Source organism: Pteropus medius, unplaced genomic scaffold (genome assembly GCF_902729225.1).
Source record: "Pteropus medius unplaced genomic scaffold, Ma_sr-lr_union100, whole genome shotgun sequence".
In the NCBI taxonomy this organism is placed as follows: Eukaryota; Metazoa; Chordata; class Mammalia; order Chiroptera; family Pteropodidae; genus Pteropus; species Pteropus medius.
This window is the reverse complement of record NW_024342471.1, coordinates 15,606,894-15,626,438: the sequence shown is the minus strand read 5'-3', so window position 1 is coordinate 15,626,438 and position 19,545 is coordinate 15,606,894. Positions and strand designations below refer to the sequence as shown.

Here is a 19,545-nt window from a genome sequence, read left to right as displayed (position 1 = left end):
AGGACAGTGACACTTCTGCCTGTGTATAAGGTGGCTGAAAGGCCTGTATGTGGTCACCTGACATGGGAACGTCTCAGCCAAGAGTAAGGCTTCCTCCGTGCCAGTCCCAGCCCTCTTGGCCTGGGAAAGAGGTCCTTAAGCACTTTCCTCACCAGCCAGCACCCTTGGGTCTCTTGGGGCCAGTTTCGGAGTCACTCACCGCTGAGCAGTGTACTCATTCATGCCTGGTCCGTTGTTTCGCATTATAGGGCCAAGTAAGGAAACGCTCGTGCTCTCCACAGAAGGAAACAGCAGGGAGGGTTCACAGACCCCGCAGGCCTGGGGCGGCCGCACTGTGCAGCTGTCTCTGCTGGACGGAGCCGGCCCACACCCCTGCCTGTGGGAACCGCTCCGCGCAGGGCCCGGCTGGCTGCACCCCACCTTGAGCGCCTCACTCCCTTGCTGTGAGCACTGTTCCTTCCTCAGCTCCCCCTTCTAAATGTCAGTCACACGTCATGCATGTGGAGGACCCAGACACTTCAGGGATTTTGAATCAGGGGAAAACAGGTATGAGAAGAGCCTGGGTCCATGGACGAGTGGCTACGACCGCTGAGGTAGGGGAGATAGAAGATAGTTTAGTACAGCTGAGGAAAGGGGTACAGACGCTCGAGCCCCCTGGCAGAGTGCCGAGGTGGCAGCTGGTCATTCGGCTGGACAGTGAACAGCCACTGACTAGGCACCTCTATCCTGTTTCAAATGCCACCAAGCACTGAGGGCACAAGACATCCTGTGTGGGAGAGGCCTCGCCCCGCCCCCCACCCCGCCGCCTGAGAGGCGGTGCGGTCAGGGGTGTCCCCTCAGCAGAGCAGCCTGGTCTCTAAGAATGAGGAAGACGAGCCAGGCAAGGGGAGGGCAGGGAGAGCCAGACAGAGGGAGCAGTGTGAGACCCATGGAAGCTCATGTGCCCTGGTAGGGAGTTGAGGTCACATGACAAAGGAGGGCGGCGGGGGGGGCAGGTGGTTTCTTGGGCAGGGTGCTGGGGCAGCCAGGTTCTCGTTCTAACTACGTTAACTTGCTGGGGACCCTGAGTGAGCTATCTAACTTCTCTGGGCCACTTTGTCCAAATAAAGAACACAACAGGGCTGGATTGCTGCCCCCACAAAGTCTTCTCTGTTCTGTACTCAGAAAGGACCAAGGGCTCTGGACTGGGGGCTGTCCAGGAAACAACAGGGCTGTGGCCATCCAGGGACAGCTCCGTGGAAGACACACGGAGCCCGACAGCTGCAGTGTGCTATGGGAAGTGATGTGACAGACACAGCCTCTGTGGCGGTGAGGGGAGGAGGCAGGTCCTGGGTACTATTTGGGGTCCAGATGCTGCTTCCTCTATTCACTCACGGCCCGCGGTGTCCCCGTGCGAGCAGAAGAGAAGGCCCCGCTCTGCAGGGCTCACGTTTACACCCTGGAGACGCTGTCAGGGTGAGGAGGGTCGGGGAGGGGCAGCTTAGGCGCCAGGAAAAGCTCCTCTGAGCACCTGGTATCTGAGCTTGGGGTGGGGATGAGGCGGTGGCAGCCACAGGGTTGGCTGGGGAATGTTCTAGCGAAGGAAACGGACAGGCGGAAGTGCGGAAGGGGTCTGACCTGCCCCCTCGAGCGCCAGCTCGCCCACGTCTCCCGCCAGCTCCCTCACGCTCACGGCCTCGGAGTCTCCCTGGATGTCGGGGACGGCGTTCCGACGGCCCGTCCGGTCACAGGAGATGAAGTCCGAGTAGGAGGACTCGACTTCCATCACGCCTGTCGCATCGCTCTTCGGGCCTGCGGGGACAAGGGCAGGAGGGCAGCGGTGAGTCCAGGCGCATCCTGCAGGGAAGACTCAGCTCTGCTCCACAGCACTGATGTCATTTGACAAAATGACAGTCATTGCCTTGATCGCTGAAGGCAGAACAGAAAACACAGAAAAGAACAAACCACAGAAAGTCACCTGTAATTCCATGCCCAGAAAACCACCTACATTTTAAAGAATATCCCGTCTTTTAAGTTATTGATCAACACCTACACATTTACCAATATCATCTGCCAGGCACTGGCTAAGTGCTGCAGATGCAGGAATGAACACGTCAGCCATGGTCCCTGCCTGCAGGGAGCTTACAGCCTAAGGGGGTGGTGTCGCATTACTTAAATTACCTACCACTTAAGTATCACGGAGCTCAGGTTTTCTAGGGAGAAGGCAGGGTGCCAGAGTGACTAAGTGGGCCTGACCAAGGCTGGGGGTCAGGTAGTGACGTTTAGCTGAGATCCAAGGAGAAACAGGCAGCATCAAGACAAGGAGTTGAGGGCACGAGCATGTGTGAAGGCTCTGAGTGGGATGGAAGGGCTGCAGGCTGGAGGACGGTGGGGGAGGGGCAGTGCCATCAAGTATTCTGCTGAGCTGGGCAGGGACAGGATGGCATCTGCAACGGGGCCCCTGAGGGGTTTAGGCCAGGTCATGATCAGATCTGCACTTTCGAGGATGACTCTGGTAACTGGGTTGAGCAGGGCCCAGAAGGGGGCAAATGATGAGGCTCCTGCAGAAGGTCAGGTGTGAAAAAGATGGTGGGTGGAGGGAGATGGTAGTGGTCAGAGTCTAGGTGTAGTTTGGAGGATCAGTCAACAGGACTTGGTTTTGACTGATGGGAAAGTGAGCTCTCTGATATGAATAAGCAGGTGGACAGACGTGGGATTTCCTGCGATGGGGAGGAGCAGAGGAAGAATATTTTGGGGAGTGACAGCGGGGTTCTATTTGACAGTTCTGTTGGACCATGTGAACTCTGAGATGCCTGTGAGTCCTCCGAGGGGAGAGGTGAAGTACATGAGCCAAGGCTGGAGCTCAGAAGAACTGAGGGATGGCATGGGGAGGAAAGATAGGAAGTTAGGAGTTATTGCTACAAAGATGGTGGTTAACAATCCTCAGCCTAGGGAGAGAAGAGAACCACGTTCAAAAAGAAGAGCCAAATACATTTCAAAAGTTATTTGGGATCATACTACATAGTGTATTTCACAGCCTACTCTTTGGAACACTAGAGCACGTCGTCGAGGTTCCCGCTAGATGATTTCTGAACACGCGTATTCATTCAGATGCACCATGATTTGATCGGTCCCCTAGAAATGAACATGGGGGTGCTCCGCCATCACAGACAGTACTAAGTACTTATGTAAACCGCTGTGTCTGTCTCCAGTTCTTGCCTTATATTCCCAGAAGGAGAGCTGCTGGGCTAAAGGGAAGGATAAAAATGTGGAGACATTGTTTTGGCACACTTCCAAGCTGCCCTCACGAAAGGCAGTGGTACAGTCGACCCTTGAGTGACGTGGGGGTCGAGGCGCTGACCACCCGAGCTGTTGAAAATCCTCATACGACTCAAGTCGGCCCTTTGATTCCCAACTGCCAGCTGACACTTGAAGAATACAGGTTTGAACTGCGTGGGCCAACTGGAAAAAAATCTGCATGTAAGCAGACTCATGTAGTTCAAATGTGCACTGTTCAAGGGTCAACTGTACTCGACAAAAAAAATTAGGGAAAAACCTTATAAATTCAGTACTGTTCCCGTTTACATTCCCACTAGCAGCATATAAGATTGTTGATTTACATGCGTCCTTGCCAACAATAGGTAACGCTATTATGTGAAAAATGTTAACTTGCTCAGAGCGTGCAAGCATCTCACCGAGCACCCACGATGCTCTGAAGGCAGTCAGATCACACAGTCACCACGTGGACTCTGGCCACCTGCAGACCCTGAGCTGGGAAATGGGAGGGGTGATCTAAGGCAGCAGTCCCCAACGTTTTTGGCAGCAGGGACTAGTGCTCCTATGAGAATCTAATGCCTGATGATCTGAGGTGGAGCTGAAGCGGTGATGCTGGCGCTGGGGAGCGGCTGCAAATATAGATGAAGCTTTGTTCACCCATCTGCCGCTCACCTCCTGCTGTGCAGCCCATTCCTAACAGGCCACAGACCAGCACTGGTCCATGGCCCAGGAGGCTGGGGACCCTGATTTAAGCCACTGGCTTGACCTTAGTAGTTCAAAGTCCTCCTAGGTAGGAGGACCCAGTAAATCCCAGTTCTAGACACAGAAGCAAATGCCGATGCTCTCTGTAATGTGAGGACGTTTACTGCATGTGGTCAGTAATGGCAAGCTGTAGAGAGCAACCTGAATGTCCATCAGGAGGCTAAGCATTGTAAAGTACTGTATTCATAAAAAAAAAAAAAAATACACCAGATGGACCTGTACTGGCATAACAAAGTTTCTGAAATAAACTGTTAAATGCAAAATGCAGGCTGCAAAACAACACCTAAAATAAAACCCAGTTTGTGGGGGAGAGCAGATACAAGAGAGAAGAAAACCTGTCAACTGTTCTTTGTGACTAAGGGGAACTTTCACTTCTAGGTCTATATATTTGTAAAGGTGAAAGTTTTTATAAGCTCAAGTTACTGTGTAATAACTTGAAGTAACTGATGTTGGCAGGATATTCCCAAAAGTACCCTGAGTGGGGCTCAGTAAGTGCTTTGGGGAGGAGGGTGGTGGTTATAGGAAAAGAGGGAGAGAGAGAGAGAGAAGGGGAGGGGGGAGGGGGAGAGAGGGGGAGAGGGAGGAGGAGAGAGAGAGAGAGAGAGAGAGAGAGAGAGAGAGAGAGTGTGTGTGTGTGTGTGTGTGAGACGGACACAGAGACAGAGGAAGGAGGGGCTGGCCAGTACGTAAAGCTGGACCCACGTCGCCCCACAACACCTAGTTCATAAGAGACACCTGAAGAAAAAGGGGCACTCAAAGACCAGGCAGGGGGGGACGGGGAGGTGTCCTGTAGTAGAGAGAGAAAAGAGAGTGACCTTGTGTTAGGAGCCTGGCTCTGCCACCAGACCTGGGGCAAGACTCTACGGTAATCCCCCCAGGCTCCGGCAGAGGGCACACCCAGCCCGGTTTTTCTTGGCTGCCCTGCGAGAAAGAAGCTGCCCTACTTGTCCCTTTGGCTCTTAGCAAAAAACAAATCAACGACAAGGAAACAACGAACTCCGAAGTCCCAGAGCTGGTTCCTTCCGCAGCGCACAGGAGTTTCACTCGTACACTCACCCTCTGCGTAGACGGCTCCAAGCTTCAGAACAGGGGAACGGCCTGTTGCAAACACAGCAGCAACAATAAAAATTACGACGATTCTAACAGTAATGGTAACGTTTACCAAGTTGTTATGTTTTCCACACCTCGCTTACCAAACTGCCACAAAAGCCCTCTGAGGTCAGTGAGGTGAGCTGATAACCACAACTCAGGCCTCAGGCAGACCTGGTTCCTAGGCCCGGGCTCATCCCGCATGGGCCTGGATGGGGCAGACCCTGCACAGGCCACACCACCTCCCCGAGCCCTGTTTCCTCAGCTCTTTTCCTCCATCTAGACTTTTGTCTAGAATTTCACTGTGCCAGACTGGAAGGCCTGATGCTGGCAGCTGAGCCAACATGCTCTGGCTGCTCCATCCTCAGATTCTCAACCAGCACCTGGCAAAGAGTAGGCGTTCAATAAAGACTCCTCAAATTAAATTTGAATCTGGCTGGCTGGCTGGCTGTCTTCCTTCCCTCCGCCCCTCTTTCCCTATCTTTGGGGATGATAAAGCGACTCAGAACTGTTGTTGGGTGACGCCTCTGTCCGCTGTAGACTGTGGTGCTGATGTTCTCGTCTGCTATCTCTAGGACCTGACACCACGGGATGGAGTTACAGGCTCCATCTAAAAGGAACAGACACCCTGCAGCTTTGGCTCCCGCCTTTGCCTGGCTGACCTTACAAGCTGCCCAGGGCAGGAAGCTGACACTCCTGGCGCGGAGAAGGAAGTGTGCCAAGCTCCAAGCCCAATCCTGGAAAACACCAACCGAGCCAACGAGCTCCAGCGGCCGCATCCCCACCTGCTCAGGAAACAGCAGTTCCAAAGATGGGTCTGGGGTTCGTGTCTGGGGACCGCTCTGGCACATTTCATTTCTCTTCAACCTTTGTACTCTTCCCTCACCCTGTTCTTTAAAGTCAACAGCAAAGGTGGAAATAAAGAATCCTTAGAGTTGGAAATTGCATCAGAAAATGGTCATTCTCAGACTGTTAATGAGAGTGTAAACTGTCAGGATGTCTCTGGAGAGTGAGCAACCTGACAAGATAAATCAAGAAACCTCAACTTTTTTCATATCCTTGAGCCACGAAGTCAATATGTCTGCCAAGTCAGCTTATAACAACTTATTCTAAAAAAAATAACCTGTTGTGCATGAAGATAAATGTATAAACATGTTCATCACAGTATTTATAATAGTCAAAAACTAAAGACACCAAAGTGAGCTCCTAAATGGACACGTCAAATGTCGTAAATGGACAATAGAGAAGTATATCCATGTTTAACTAATTTATATCCCAATGAAATACCATTCAGGCATTAAAATATTTGTGAATATTTTTTAAAGACATGGAAAAATGTTCACATATATTGCTAAAGAATCTCGATGACATGATCACATGTATTAGTATGACTTAATTATGAGTGATTTAAATGCTTTTTGTATTTCCTAAAATTTTATATTGAAAACATTCACTATTTTAAAATTATTTCTTTTTTGAATATGTGCATGAGGTATAAAACTTAAAAAGTACAGAAGGAAAAAGACAGCTTAGTGGCCTTCTCAGACGCCCTCCCCAAGGCAAGCCTTTTCTGTCCTTCCAGAGACAGACTATGCAATATACATATTCCAACCCTCCCTCCACTCCTCCCTTCCTTCTCCTCATTTAAAACAGAAAGTTGTTTTCCATCTTGCTTTTTACATTTAAAAATATATCCTGGAATCAATTCCAGATCACCCTGATGCCACTGCAGCAGTGATCATGTCGAAACCCTAGAAACAAATCCAAAGACCTTATACAGCTAATTTTTAATTTTTTTTTTAACTGGCTGCATGGTATTCTGTTGTTTCACTGCTCTAGGCTGTTTTAATTATTTTCCTACTAATGGACTTCGGGGTTGTGTTCATAAAAGTAAACTGCCACATTAAAGGATCTATGATTTTTTTTTTTTTTACACCTAGAGCACCTGGTCTTCCTAGGTGGTCTCCCATCCAAGTACTAACCAGGCCTGACCCTGCTTAGCTTCCGAGATCAGACAAGATCGGGCACGTTCAGGGTGGCATGGCCGTGACTGTGATTTTTTTTTTTGAGAGCAGATCGTGCCAAATTTTCCTCCGTAAAGGTTATGTAGTTCCAGCTGGGCATGTACGAGACTTTGTTTCACCGCATTCCCACAGGCACCGTCTCCCCACTCCCCCGACCTGAAATGTGAAAACACTATCTGGTTTAGTTTGCGCTGCTCCTTGAGTGAAGCTGAGCATCTTTCCATGTGTATTTCCCTTTCTGGGCATTGCTTATTCAAACATTTTTGCCCATTTTCCTACTGGATTGTAGCTCTTTCTCCTATTGGTTTGTAGTTCTTTGTATATAAAGGAAATCAATCTTTTGCCTTAAGAGGAGTTACGAGTAATTTTTACTTGTCATCTGTGCTTCAAATTTATTTTTGGCAATTCTCCCCACGTATACATTATTTTTTCTATTCACATAGTCAAATTGATCCATGTTTTATTTTATGGTTTCTGGGTTCTGGATCATACTTAGAAACGCCTTCCCACTCTGAGATCAGTAAAGAACTCTCCCTTGTTTATTTCTTACACTTTTAATCACTCTATTTTTCACACTTAAATCTTTGACTGATCCGGAACTTATTTGCTATAAGGTATGAGTTAGAGATCCATCTTATTTTTTCCATTTACTCAAAACCATTTGTGAAATAATCAGACTGAAAGGGATCCCAGAGCTCAGACAAGCCTCTCATTAATAGCTGGGGAAACCAAGGTTCACAAAGGGAAAGTGACTTGCCCCAAGTTCTTGAATCTAGGGGCCCTAGCTCCTGGTCCAGAGCTCTCTCCCACACCATGCTGCCCCCTCGGGAGTCCCAAGGACATGGCAAGTCTCTGAGGGGATGTGTGGCGTGGTGGAAGGCGTCCGGTGGGGGGCTCTAGCCTGGTGTTCTGTTTACTAACTCAGAGACCCTGGACAAGTCCCCTCAGCTCTCTTTACTCCAGTTTTCCTCCTCAGCGACATGGGGATGACAGTGACACCCTGCTGCTCAGGGCTGCTGTGAAGATTCACAGAGACGAAGTGTGTAGAGTCTGATAAGGTATGTGGCACGGAAGAGGCGCGCGATTAATAAATCATTAGTACGGTCCGTTTTTGTTGGGTGATATCAGTAAAACTGTCCTTTTGACATTTTCGTTCAACTCTTTTGTTTTTACTGTTGAATGGTGCATAGAAGGCCACAAGTTATCCTTTCTTCTTCTTTGCTTTACGGAACTGAGTGGAATGTAAGTTCCACAAAAGTGGTGACCTGACTGGCATGTACACTGCTGTATCCGAGCGGCCTAACACACAGGTGAAGCTCAATGAATATTTGATGAGTGAGGAAAAACAGATGATGTCCTAGATTCTAGGATAGCAAGAGCCAAGGGGTGTGCAGCCCTGCATTATAATGATGCCCAAAGGCCTAGCTCAATCTCCATGCGAGAAGGTGACCCCCGATGAGTCCCTTCCTCTCTCCCAGCTTCCTTTCCTCCATCTGAATAACGAAGGTTGAAATATAATCTCTAAGTCTCTTCCAGTCCTGACATTTCATTCATTCATTTATTCATCCATCCATCCGTCCGTCCGTCTGTCCGTCCGTCCACTCAGTGTTGACTGAGCATCTTCACATTGAAGACTAAAAAGACATTTACAATCTGCTAAGAGAAAAGGCATTGAACGTGTAAATGAATCTGTCATCACAGACTGTTCTAAGTGCTAGGGATGAAGAGAACAGGTTCTCTGCGTGTGGATGATTCGGTTAAGGGTTGTATGGTCAGGGAAGGCCTCCTTGAGGAGGTGACCTTGGGCTTAGATTTACTGGACAGGTGGAGAGGGTGATCCAGGCGGAGCCAACGATCTGAGTCTACAGCGATCCCATGTTTCCTATCTCATCTTGAGCCCTATAGGTGCTCCAGAGTGACATTCTTTCCCTCTTCTTTATCCTCAGGAGGTCTTGGTGACTTCCTGGGGTCTGGACGCTCGTAAGGCACTTGACTGACCCTGAGCGCCCAGGTCAGAAGGGAGGAGCCTTGTGCTCAGCTTCCCAGACCCTCCCGCAGTGGCCCAGGGTCAGAGGCTGCGACTCCTGCAGGTGCTCGCCCTGGGCACCGTCAGGTTTCCCCACAGGAAGTTGCCTTCTTCCTCGGTTTTTCATTCTCCCCCCACTTTGTGCACTAAAGAGACCCCAGGCTCTGCCAAAAACTACACAGTCTGTTCCAAGTCTGCAGCTATTAGTTCTCAGCGCTCAGGCAGATTCCATTACAGCTCCAAATTGTTTTCCAAATATACCAGAAAGGTCATTTCCTGTTTTTTTTTTTCTTTTTTAAAAATTAAATATTTGCAGAGACCATACAAAAAGAAAGCTGACCGTTTTTGCAGAGGACACAGCAGAGTGGGACTTGGTCCCGTGGGAGAGGCCTCCTGGGGGTGAGGCGAGTGCTCTAAGGCTTCTCTGAGGGAAGAAAGGGCTATGCCAGGGCCTATTCAGCCGGCATGCCTCAAATTCAAAGGGACGCGGCTTCTCTGACGGGCAGCCAGCAAGCAGCAGAGAGGCACTGAGGCGAGCGGGAAAGTCAGGGCCCCAACCAGCACATTCTGAGAACCTGAGAAAGGGCAAGGCGGCCAGGTCAGCCACGTGTGGTCTGTGGGGACTGGCACCGCAGTCTGTCTCATGCCTTAGGGGCATATCCAGCTCGGAGTCACCAGAGAGGAGCCCATTTCTGCCAGGGCAGTGCCCACTACTCATTCAGAGTGGCCCCCGGTGAAGCTTCATTTGGAGGCAGCCATGCAGGGCCATGGCCTCTGCAGCTGGAGGGCCAGACCAGCGGCCCCCGGTGCAGGCCTGTGGAGACACGGGCTGTGGAGGCCTCACGGTGAGGAGGCCAGGGCAGGGTGCTGGAGTCAGGAAGGTCCTCGGTTACTCCGGATTGCCAGTCCCTGAGGACATCATTCTGTCCTCCAGGGGCTTTCGGATACCACACCCTCTGGGCCTCCCCACAGGTACCTCCTCTCTTAGGGACGTTTGTGTTAGAGACCCCAAGATCAGGACCTGGGTCCTCTTCTCTCTTCATTTACTGCCCCCTCTGAGGGTTCTTACCCCTTTCCTAAATAGTGTATGTTGATGACGCCCAAACAGCCCCAGGCCTGCCTTAAGAGCACCTAGATTTGCGACTACGCCTGGTCAGCATGTCTCCACTACCTCACCAGCATTTTGAACGTCACAGGCCAAGTCACAAGCCGGCTCCCTCCAGCCTTCCCCAGCTCCGTCAGGGCGCCCTCCGCCCAGCCTGCTCAAGCTGGACGCCTGAAGCTATCCTGGATTCCTCCCCCTCCTTCGCCACGCACATACGATCCATCACCAGTTCCTGTCATCTCTACTTGCAAAGCAGAGCCTGAACTGAACCCCGCACCCCGACGTGCACCATCTGGCCTCCATCATTTCCCACCTGCACCCCTGGCGGAACCCCCTCACTGCACTCCTGCTCCCCTCCTGCCCTTCGCCCAAGGTCCATTTTCTGCACAAGCAGCCAGGGTGATGTTCTCAAATCAGGCATCGGGTCGTGCGATTCCCGTGCTTCATTTAACCTTCGATGCTTTTCCATTCCACATCTGGCAAAATCCAACCTCTCTGCACCAGCCCCTGAAGTCCTGCGTAGACTGACCCCGCCCTTCCTCGCTGACCTTTTGTCTCATTTCCACTTTTCTTGGCCCATTTTGCTCTGAACACACTGGCTCCTCTTTAATTCCTCAAACCGGCTAAGCTCTTCTTGATCTTGAGGCCTCCATGAGGCTGTTCCCTCTGCCCGGAACATTCTCTGTCATTCTGCTCTTTACAGAGTCTCATAAGTGGATCCCTGGCTCTGACTTTTCAAATTTTCCTGCTCTGGAACACTACATGGGGGCCCTGCAGGGCGTGAAGCCTCCGGAACCCCTCTGCCCACCACCACTGCATGTCACGAAGATCTGGCTGAGCCACCTGGTGTGTGGTGTGGTGTGGTGTGGTGTGGTTCTACGTGGTGTGGCAGACACAGTGAGGGCTCTGGGGTCACCTCAGTTTCTGCCCCTGCCCCCCCACCAGCTGAGTGACTCACCTGACTGCAGGTTCCTCTTCTGTAAAATCAGGGTGCAACGACTACCTTGAAAGGTGGTTGTGGGGATTAAGCACAGCCAGCGTTTATGGACTGCATGCCAGACTGTGCCGAGGACCTTACAGGCATTATTTATTTTTCCAGCAACTCTATGAAGCAGAAAGCATTATTGTTCCTGTTCTACAGAAGAGGAAGCTGAGGCCTAGAGAGGTTGAGTAGCTTGCCCAAGGTCACATACCCACTGAGTGTGAGGCAGGGTCCAGCCTGAACTATTGGGTTAGGAAGCATGGAAATGAATTAACATCATGCCTGACACAAAGGAAGGGTCTGTTAAAAAGTGTCCATTCCCTTTTCTTCCTCTCTTTCTCCTCGATCCTCAAGCTTATAATAAGGCATTTCCAAGGCAAGAGCAAGAAAGCAGTGAAGTCCCAAGAAAACATTAAAAAATGCAGAAACATACTCCCGGATGTGTTTTACCCATGCTTAAGCAAAAATTCTGGTTAGAACGTTCAGCTAGGGGTAAAAATCTTCAGAATCTTTGGTCACATTGGGCTGATTCTCTGAATTCTGCCACAAAATTCTATTTTTTGTTATTTAACTTCACAGCAAAAGGAAAAATAATTATTTGGGGGGTACAGATTTTACAACTCTTACCAATCCAGTGCTATATTTTACCCTGAGGCCGGGCAGTATTAGTACTTCATGTAGGGTTGGGACTGGCGATGGAGACAGTGATACAAACTCTTTAACCCAAGAAAGTCTGTGCTTCTATGGAGGTCTTTGGAAAGAGGCGGACAGGTCCAGCTGAATTACTGCTTGGAGACCATGCTGGGTCCTCCTGGCCTCTGCTATTCACACATCGGTGAGGGCTCAGCTAGAAAGCGAGGTTCCCAGAGACTAGCAGTCTCCATCACAGTGTGGAGGAAGGGAGGGTGAGGCCGCTTCCAAGCAGGCCAGAGACTGACCGAGCTCCAGCTCTACTGATGCCGGGCTGGGCACCTCTGGGCTACGTTCTTCCCCGTAAATCTCGGAGATCTTAAGTGTGGAATGAGGAGGTAAACTGGGCATCTCTGTGGTGGTTCTGAAACAAACAGGGCTGCAAATTCTCTGATATTCCTCCTATCGAGAGGTGAAGCCTAATTTGCATCCTCTTGAATGAACTGGCTTTAGTAACTTGTTTCTAAGAGAATGCAGCAGAAGGGATGCTGTGTGACTTCCGAGGTAAGGTTAGAAAAGGTGACAGTTTCTACTCGGCTCTCTTGGGACACTTGTCTTTAGAGCTCTGACCTGCATCTAGGACATCCGAGGCTGCCAGGAAGCCCAGACCAGCCCCATGAAGTGACCGCATGGAGAGCCCTGACACAGCAGAGAGAGATGCAGCTGGCAGCCCCTAGCTGCAAGGGGCCCCTAGCTGCTCCGGCACCAGGCGCTGTTCAACTACGATTGCATCAGAGATCCAAGCCAGAACTGTCCAGCCAAGCTGTTCCCAAATTCCTGCCCACAGAAGCCATGAAAGATAACAAATGATTGTTGTTGTTTTAAACCACTAAGTACTGGTGGGGAACATGTCATGCAGGAATGGATAATCAGAGTGATATGTAATGGTACTTTCAGCTCGGGGGTTCCACTCTAGTTCCTCTAGAATTCTATAAAAAGCATGCCCAAGTCCACTGCAGAGAATGAAAAGGGATTATCTCTATAATATTAATTCATCCATTCGTTCATGCAACAAAATTTAACTGATCAGTCAATCTGTACCAGGCTTGGGACTAGATGCCATTGATATGAAAACAGCAGAGTTCATGGTGTAGTTCGGAAGCCCACATTAAAACACTGTACACAAGATTCCCAACCCCCTGGGGTTCAGTATGCTAGTCCTCTACCCTCCACCCGCTACCTGCAGGCACCAAGTCTTCACGGAACTGCCAGCCCTCAGCCCAAGTGTCCTGCGTGACTCTGAGTGGCCCAGGACAGAGACCCCTCAGCCTGAGCATCTTCTGATCCAGCAGAAGAGATAAGGTCTCCTTGTTTCGCTACCTGCGGCACCTTGACTTCTTCCTAATAATCACTGCACTTGTAATTCACTCAACAATCATTCGGCAAATACGGACTGAAGTCTCCCACGAGCCAGGCACGACACAGGTGCTGACACAGCTGTTCAACATCTGCCTTCCCAACTGGTTCCAAAAGGGTAGGTCCCTGATGTCCTCGTTTGCCACCACTGTATCCCCAGCACAGTTCCTGACACACAGAAGATGCTCAAAAAATATACTCATATGAATGAATTAATGAGTAAACAGACAAAATCAGAACTTAAGAACATCCACATTCTCAAGCCAGTGATTAAAACAACCATGAGTGCTGGCTCCTGACCAAATAAATAACGACGGTAATAACAAAATAAAACAGCCACCCTTTATAGCGTGTATATACTACGCATCAGACATGGTAATGGCTGCTTTCCATCTATCATCTTATTTATACTTCGCAGCAACCTAGCATAATCCGATCCCTTTTACACATAGCTAGGACGTACTGGAGCCGGGATTCACACCCAGGACTGGCTGGCTCCCAGGCCCAAGGCCTCAAAGGTGGCACCTCTTTTTGGCTCAAGGAAGCAAAGGATGTGGGAGCCCTAGAAAAAGGTGAGCTTCAAGGAGCCGAAGTGGCAGGAGGGGACTGACTGGGAGAAGAAAGGGAGGTTCTCCTCAGTCCCCATTCACACCTGTCTCCATGTAGTCATCCGCCCTGTCAGCGTTCTGCTCGAGCACTGAGAATTACCGCATCTTCCTTCATTCCTTCAGTCATTCACTTGGCATGTACTACATACGGACTGTTTCCAGCAAGGACACTAAAGGTTCTTTCAGAGGTGTTGCATTATTTAACCCTCACGATGGAGAGCTCATGGCTCAGAGAAGTGGTGAGTCACCCAAGGTCCTCCAACCAGTAAGTGACCAGATCGGGGCTTGACTCGTGTTTCCTCATTCCTGATTCGGAGCACATTCTTTAGGATGGTACATTCTGGTGATGGCTCTGTCCTGATGTGGATGATACTGCATCTATCTCATCCCCAGCAGAGAATTGCTCTCTTACCAAACTCCCTGCCTCTCTGGCTTCTCTCAGCTCAAATGGCGAGCTCTGCCTGGGTCAAATGAGGCCGCTCACTGTAATAACAGGGGTGAGGGGCTTTCGGAGCGATTTGCTGAGCACCTACCACACGGCCTGCTGCGTGGACCTAATACATGTTTCCTGAAAGAACAAATGAGTGAGTCAGGAGAGACAGACACTGACTCTTCCAACACGAAGTAGCTCAAGAGAGAAATAGCTCAAATAGCGCATCCCCCGAGTGCCCAACAGGATCCTATGCAAGCTGCCTCCTGAATTTCAAAGAAGGAAGGGCATCCGCATGAGTGCCCTTCACACTGACAACTGCAGCAAGGCAGAGAGAGAAACCAAGCCAGGGATTCAGATGACAGAAAAAGGATCCTGTGCTGAAATACCACTAGTTCTGACGCCAACAGAGAAATGAGTCCCCACGAAACCATCATCGTTTTACAGTTGCTCACCGAGATGAGCCTATTTGACAGGTGACGCTGACAAGTGGAAATTACTCTGAAAAAATTGTGTCTCTTGCCTATGTCAACCCCCAATTCCAACTTCGAGCTTCTTAGCTAATAAAACCATTTATAAAATACATTGAGTCAAATTTCATTTGTCTAATTATTCCTGAGGGAATGACTCACTCGAGATCACCAAGATTCCCACAATGATACTCTTCTAAGTATCAAAACTTTATCTGGAGACAAAGTAGATTAGTGGTTGCCTAGGACTGAGGAGGGTTGGGGGGATGGAAGGGTGATGAGTAAAGCGTGTGGGGTTTCTTTTTGGAGTAATGAAAATGTTCTAAAATCGATTGTGGTGATGGATTCACAACTCTAATTATACTGAAGGCCGCTGAATTGTACACCTTAAATGGGTGAATTGTATGGTATGTGAATTATATTTCAAAAAAGCTGTAAAAAAAAACCACCTTTTTGAATTATAATGGACAAAAATTCTTGTGTTATCACACTAATGCATTAATGACTACCCGTTAACCTTTTCTTAATGATGTAAGAACATTGCTGTGAGCACGGTTTTTCTTATCTGCTACAACACAGCAATGTTCTCAGTATTATAAAATACAGGGCTGTTTGCCCAACATCAGACAGACCCTTTTTTTTCTACTTACGTTATTTCCCTCTAAAAAATGCCCTTTACTTCCACCTTAAAGCTTGCTGGTTAGGCTCATGTGTTTGGGTCATATATCACTTACTGAAGTCAATGTGATCGCTTATTGGCTGTGTGATCTCTGGAGAATTATTAGATCTCTGTGCCTCCTCGGTTTCTTCATATGTAAAATAACAGAACCAACCTCACTGGAGGGTTGTGAGGCTTAAATAAGATACTATGTATAAAGCGTTCTTGCTGTTCTTGGCAGTGGTTAGTAACCTGCACTGAATTTCAGCTATCAACACCATTCTTAATGTCAGCGTAGCTGCCTGAAGCAACCCAAGAACTCTGAACCCAAAACCAGAATAGCTGCATGGTGTGTTCGGTACACCTGGTAAGTTCAGTGAGATAAAACAGGGTCGGGGGGACAATTTCATGATGGACTTTGGGACATCCCACGGGATGGCTCTGAGCTTCAGTGATATTGGGTAATTTGTCCCAGTTTACCCCTAAACAGAAAAACCTAGAGGCCTGGTAAGGTCTCCCATGATCCTGGTATCTGGGATGCTGGTGTCCAAGGAGACAGTGGCCCAAAAACACTACAGGCTCTCTCTGGACCAACAGTTCATAAAATTCAGAGGTCAAAGACACATTTGAAAACATGAAGAAAGCTACAGACACTTGGCCCCTGTGTGCGTGCGTGCGTGCATGTGTGTGTGTGTGTGTGTGTGTGTGTGTGTATACACACAAAACTGTACCCATGGTTATAGGGGGCTCCTGAGTGTGTGTGCATACACACAAAACTGTACCCATGGTTATAGGGGGCTCCTGAATCCCAGAAGCCAACCATAAAGCCCTGGTTTAAAAACTTCTAGACTTCATATAACCCGAGCATTCTCAAGGTCAGTGGCTCTGGGCCCCGACGCTCCCACAGCAGCTGGAACAGAAAGCCCCTTGGAGGCCTGCCCTCCTAAACCGGACTTGGCCAGATAAACAGTCCTGGGAGCCGACTCCTGCATCCTAGTTACTGCAAACATCTGCATCCAGGGGATTCCCAGGGGCACTGAGTCAGAACAGGACATAAGCTGGGTGTTTGGGAAGCTACAGTAGGGCAATGCCCAGAAGCCTTGCTGATAAGCAGCCCGGGAGTTCCAACCCCAGGGTAGCTGCCAGCCAGACGAGACTCTTGCTCTACCAACAGAGAAGAGGACTTGTCGGAGAGGCGCTGGAGGCAGGATAGGCCACGAGAGGGAATTCAAAGGAGCTGGAAAGCCCCCGCCCTCCCGGGACTGCTAGAACTCAGAGAAATAAAGGCTGGAGATTCTACCCCAACTGCAAGGAGATGGCACTAAAGGGGGGTTGGGGGAGTTTGGGGGGTAGCGGAGGTGGCCGAAGCATTAATCAGAGGCTGTTAAAAACTATCAACTTATGCCAGAAACATGTAGATACCATAAAAATATAAACACTGACTGAAGGTGGCCACAATTCCAGGCTACTCATGTTCTGTGAACTCAATTTTCTTCCAACTGGGAGTGACTTGTGCCATCTCTCCCCATCAGACCACTGGCCAGTGCTTGTTTCTTTGGGCTGGGTTTTTGCCTGCTTTTGCACCTCTACCACAGTACTGAGATTACCATAATGTGCCCTAGTCCTTATAAAAATAGCTTTATAACAGACAACTGGTGGACAGGAGAGTTGGCATCATACCCAAATTTGCTAATAACTTGTGTACGCTTCCATCACTTAAGTAGACAGCTAAAGAAAGCCATTCTCTTTTAAGCCATTACAGGTAAATTGTCTTCCTGATGCTCTACAGAAAGTGTCTGTAAATGGGATGGATCATGTCTGTGAAGTTCCAGTGTGATGTCATACAATTCCTGAAAAGCGCCTTTTCTGCCTTTTCTTCACGGGGCCAAAAAAATTCCTAAGTTCAATTGGAACCTCTATCTTTTCTTTCTTCAAACAGAATAAAGGTTTTTAAGCAAAAGTCGTGATGCTATGGTAGAGTGGTGTGAACAGTGTAATTACCCACCTGGTTTAGTTTCTTTTTCCTGCTTGCATCTCTTCAGATTTTCCACTATTGACTAATCAGCGTGGAAACTCTAAGGAACCAGAAGCAAAAATAAAAAAATTAGAGTTGGTTATACTTCAGGGTTGTAAACTGCAACAATCTTTCGGGAAGACAAGTTATCAATACCTATGAACGTGTTAAATGTACACATCCTTTTGGGTCAGTCAAAAATCTAGGAATTTATACTATAGATAGATTCACATGAGTAAAAAGATGTTCGGTAAAACATAGTGTAATAGTAAAAAAGAAAAGGGGGAAACAAATGTGTGTTAAAAAGAAAAGAGTTAAATTATGGTGTGTCAATACAATGAGAAACCCTACAGACAAATAATATGGGAGATTTTGTTCCACTGACATGGAAATATAGACATGCTCTATCATTAAAAATGAGTTTAAGATTGTTTACATTACCACTTTTTAATATAAATATGAACATGGTCGTTTATGGTTAGAAAAAAAGGTAGAGCATTTTTGTGCATACGTTTTTTTTTTTTGTATCTACATAGAAAAAGGTGAACAGCAAACTATAAACAACAGCTCTCTCTGAGACTCAAGGAGAAAGGAATGAAAGTATCTTTCACATTTTTACATTAAATATTTCTGTTTTGGTTGAAAACTTTCAAAGAGGCATACATAATTTTCATAATCATTATACGTGCTGTCTATCTAAAATTCTAAACTATCAAGAGTGAGGGCAAAAGACATTTCCAGACAAAGACTGGGCAAATTGAACATTCAGAGACTCCAATGCTCTCCAACAGAAAGGAAACACAGAAAATAAGTGAGATTTTAGAATCTACAGTGAGCAAAGAAATCGGTAAGTATCTTGGTAAATTTAAAGAAGTACGGATTGAGTAAAATGAAGGTCATAGGGAAATTAAAACAATTCTGACAATATTTGACAGTATTACATGTTTAATAATAATAACATTGAGGATAGAAGACAAAACAGAGTTAAAACTTTTTAAGGTCCTTGCTTATTCAGGACAAACACAGAAACGAGGTTTTACTTTACAAAACATCCATGACATATATTTAAATTTTAAAGGTAAAAATAACAAAATATAGAAATAGAATGCAAATGTTCTAAACCGGTTAACATGCTCCTGGGTAGAAAAGGCTAATTATCCGAAAATGTCAATCCTCCCCAAATTATTATATAATAGTAATTAAATTTCAGTAAGAATACTAATAGTTTTTTTGGAGGGGGGTAAGGATAAAATTACTTTAAGGTTCATATGGAATAATAAGTATCCAAGAAAATTAGCCAAGAAACAGTAAAGAGAATTATAAAAAAAATTTAGGGGATTTGTCTTATGAGATAATAAAAATTTACTTTAAAGATGTTATAATAAAAATATATGGTATTAACATAAGAACAGACAAAAAGGTATGTGAACTAGAATAGCAAGTCCAGAAACAGATACAGTAAAGTACCTTACTTTTGACAAGGATGGAATTTCAATGCAAAATAGAAAAGATGGCTTATTTAATTAATGGTACTGGCACATCTAGAATAAACAAAATTCCTATGGATAAACTGCGTACAAAGGGATTAAAGATTCAGTATTAAACTAAAACCATAAAAGTATTAGAACATCATTAGGAAAATATTTATATAAACTTTGAGTTGGAGAAATTATTCTTAAACAAGGCGAGAAAGTCAGACACTAGGAACAATCAAAAATAAACTTTTTACAATAAAAAAATTAAAATTTTTCTATAAATTTAAAAATGTAATAAACAGATAACATATTAGGAAAAATATTTGCAACACATCTGGAATCCTTGATATATAAATATATAAACAGCTCCTACAACTTGTTAAGAAAAAGGTAAATAATTCACAAGAAAAATGGGTGAAAGAACTCTCAGAAGAGGAAAATGAAGTGGCCAATTAACATGAAACAATGTTCAATCTCACTAGCAGTAAGGGAAATCCAAAGAAAACAACTATGAGACACCATTTTCCCCCATCAGCTTGGTCACAGAATAAAACAGAGATGGAGGGAGGGAAGGAAGAAAGAAGTGAATATCTAATATTGG

The 19,545-nt window shown here is 47.2% G+C and overlaps 1 protein-coding gene, 1 long non-coding RNA gene and 1 pseudogene across 8 annotated transcripts in view; 1 reads left to right on the top strand and 2 right to left on the bottom strand.

Annotated features, from left to right (window-relative positions):
• The window catches only part of PKIG (cAMP-dependent protein kinase inhibitor gamma), a 71,945-nt gene that overhangs the window by 1,819 nt on the left and 50,581 nt on the right, over window positions 1-19,545 (bottom strand). For 5 of the 7 annotated variants that reach the window (XM_039864404.1, XM_039864408.1, XM_039864406.1 and 2 more), the window contains exons 2-3: window positions 17,461-17,530; window positions 1,618-1,791 (exon numbers count right to left, since the gene is read on the bottom strand). In XM_039864404.1, the coding sequence (XP_039720338.1) occupies window positions 1,618-1,765 (148 nt within the window). In that variant the 5' untranslated portion in view covers window positions 1,766-1,791; window positions 17,461-17,530. Of the gene's footprint in view, window positions 1-1,617; window positions 1,792-5,073; window positions 5,116-17,460; window positions 17,531-19,545 lie in introns of all 7 variants that reach the window. The other 2 variants (XM_039864401.1, XM_039864403.1) reach the window with 1 other exon arrangement.
• LOC120603702 (uncharacterized) lies at window positions 4,648-6,553 on the top strand. The gene is made up of 2 exons (XR_005653092.1): window positions 4,648-5,168; window positions 5,682-6,553. It is a non-coding gene; the product is annotated as an uncharacterized LOC120603702 (long non-coding RNA).
• Window positions 7,040-7,158, bottom strand: LOC120604125 (uncharacterized; annotated as a pseudogene).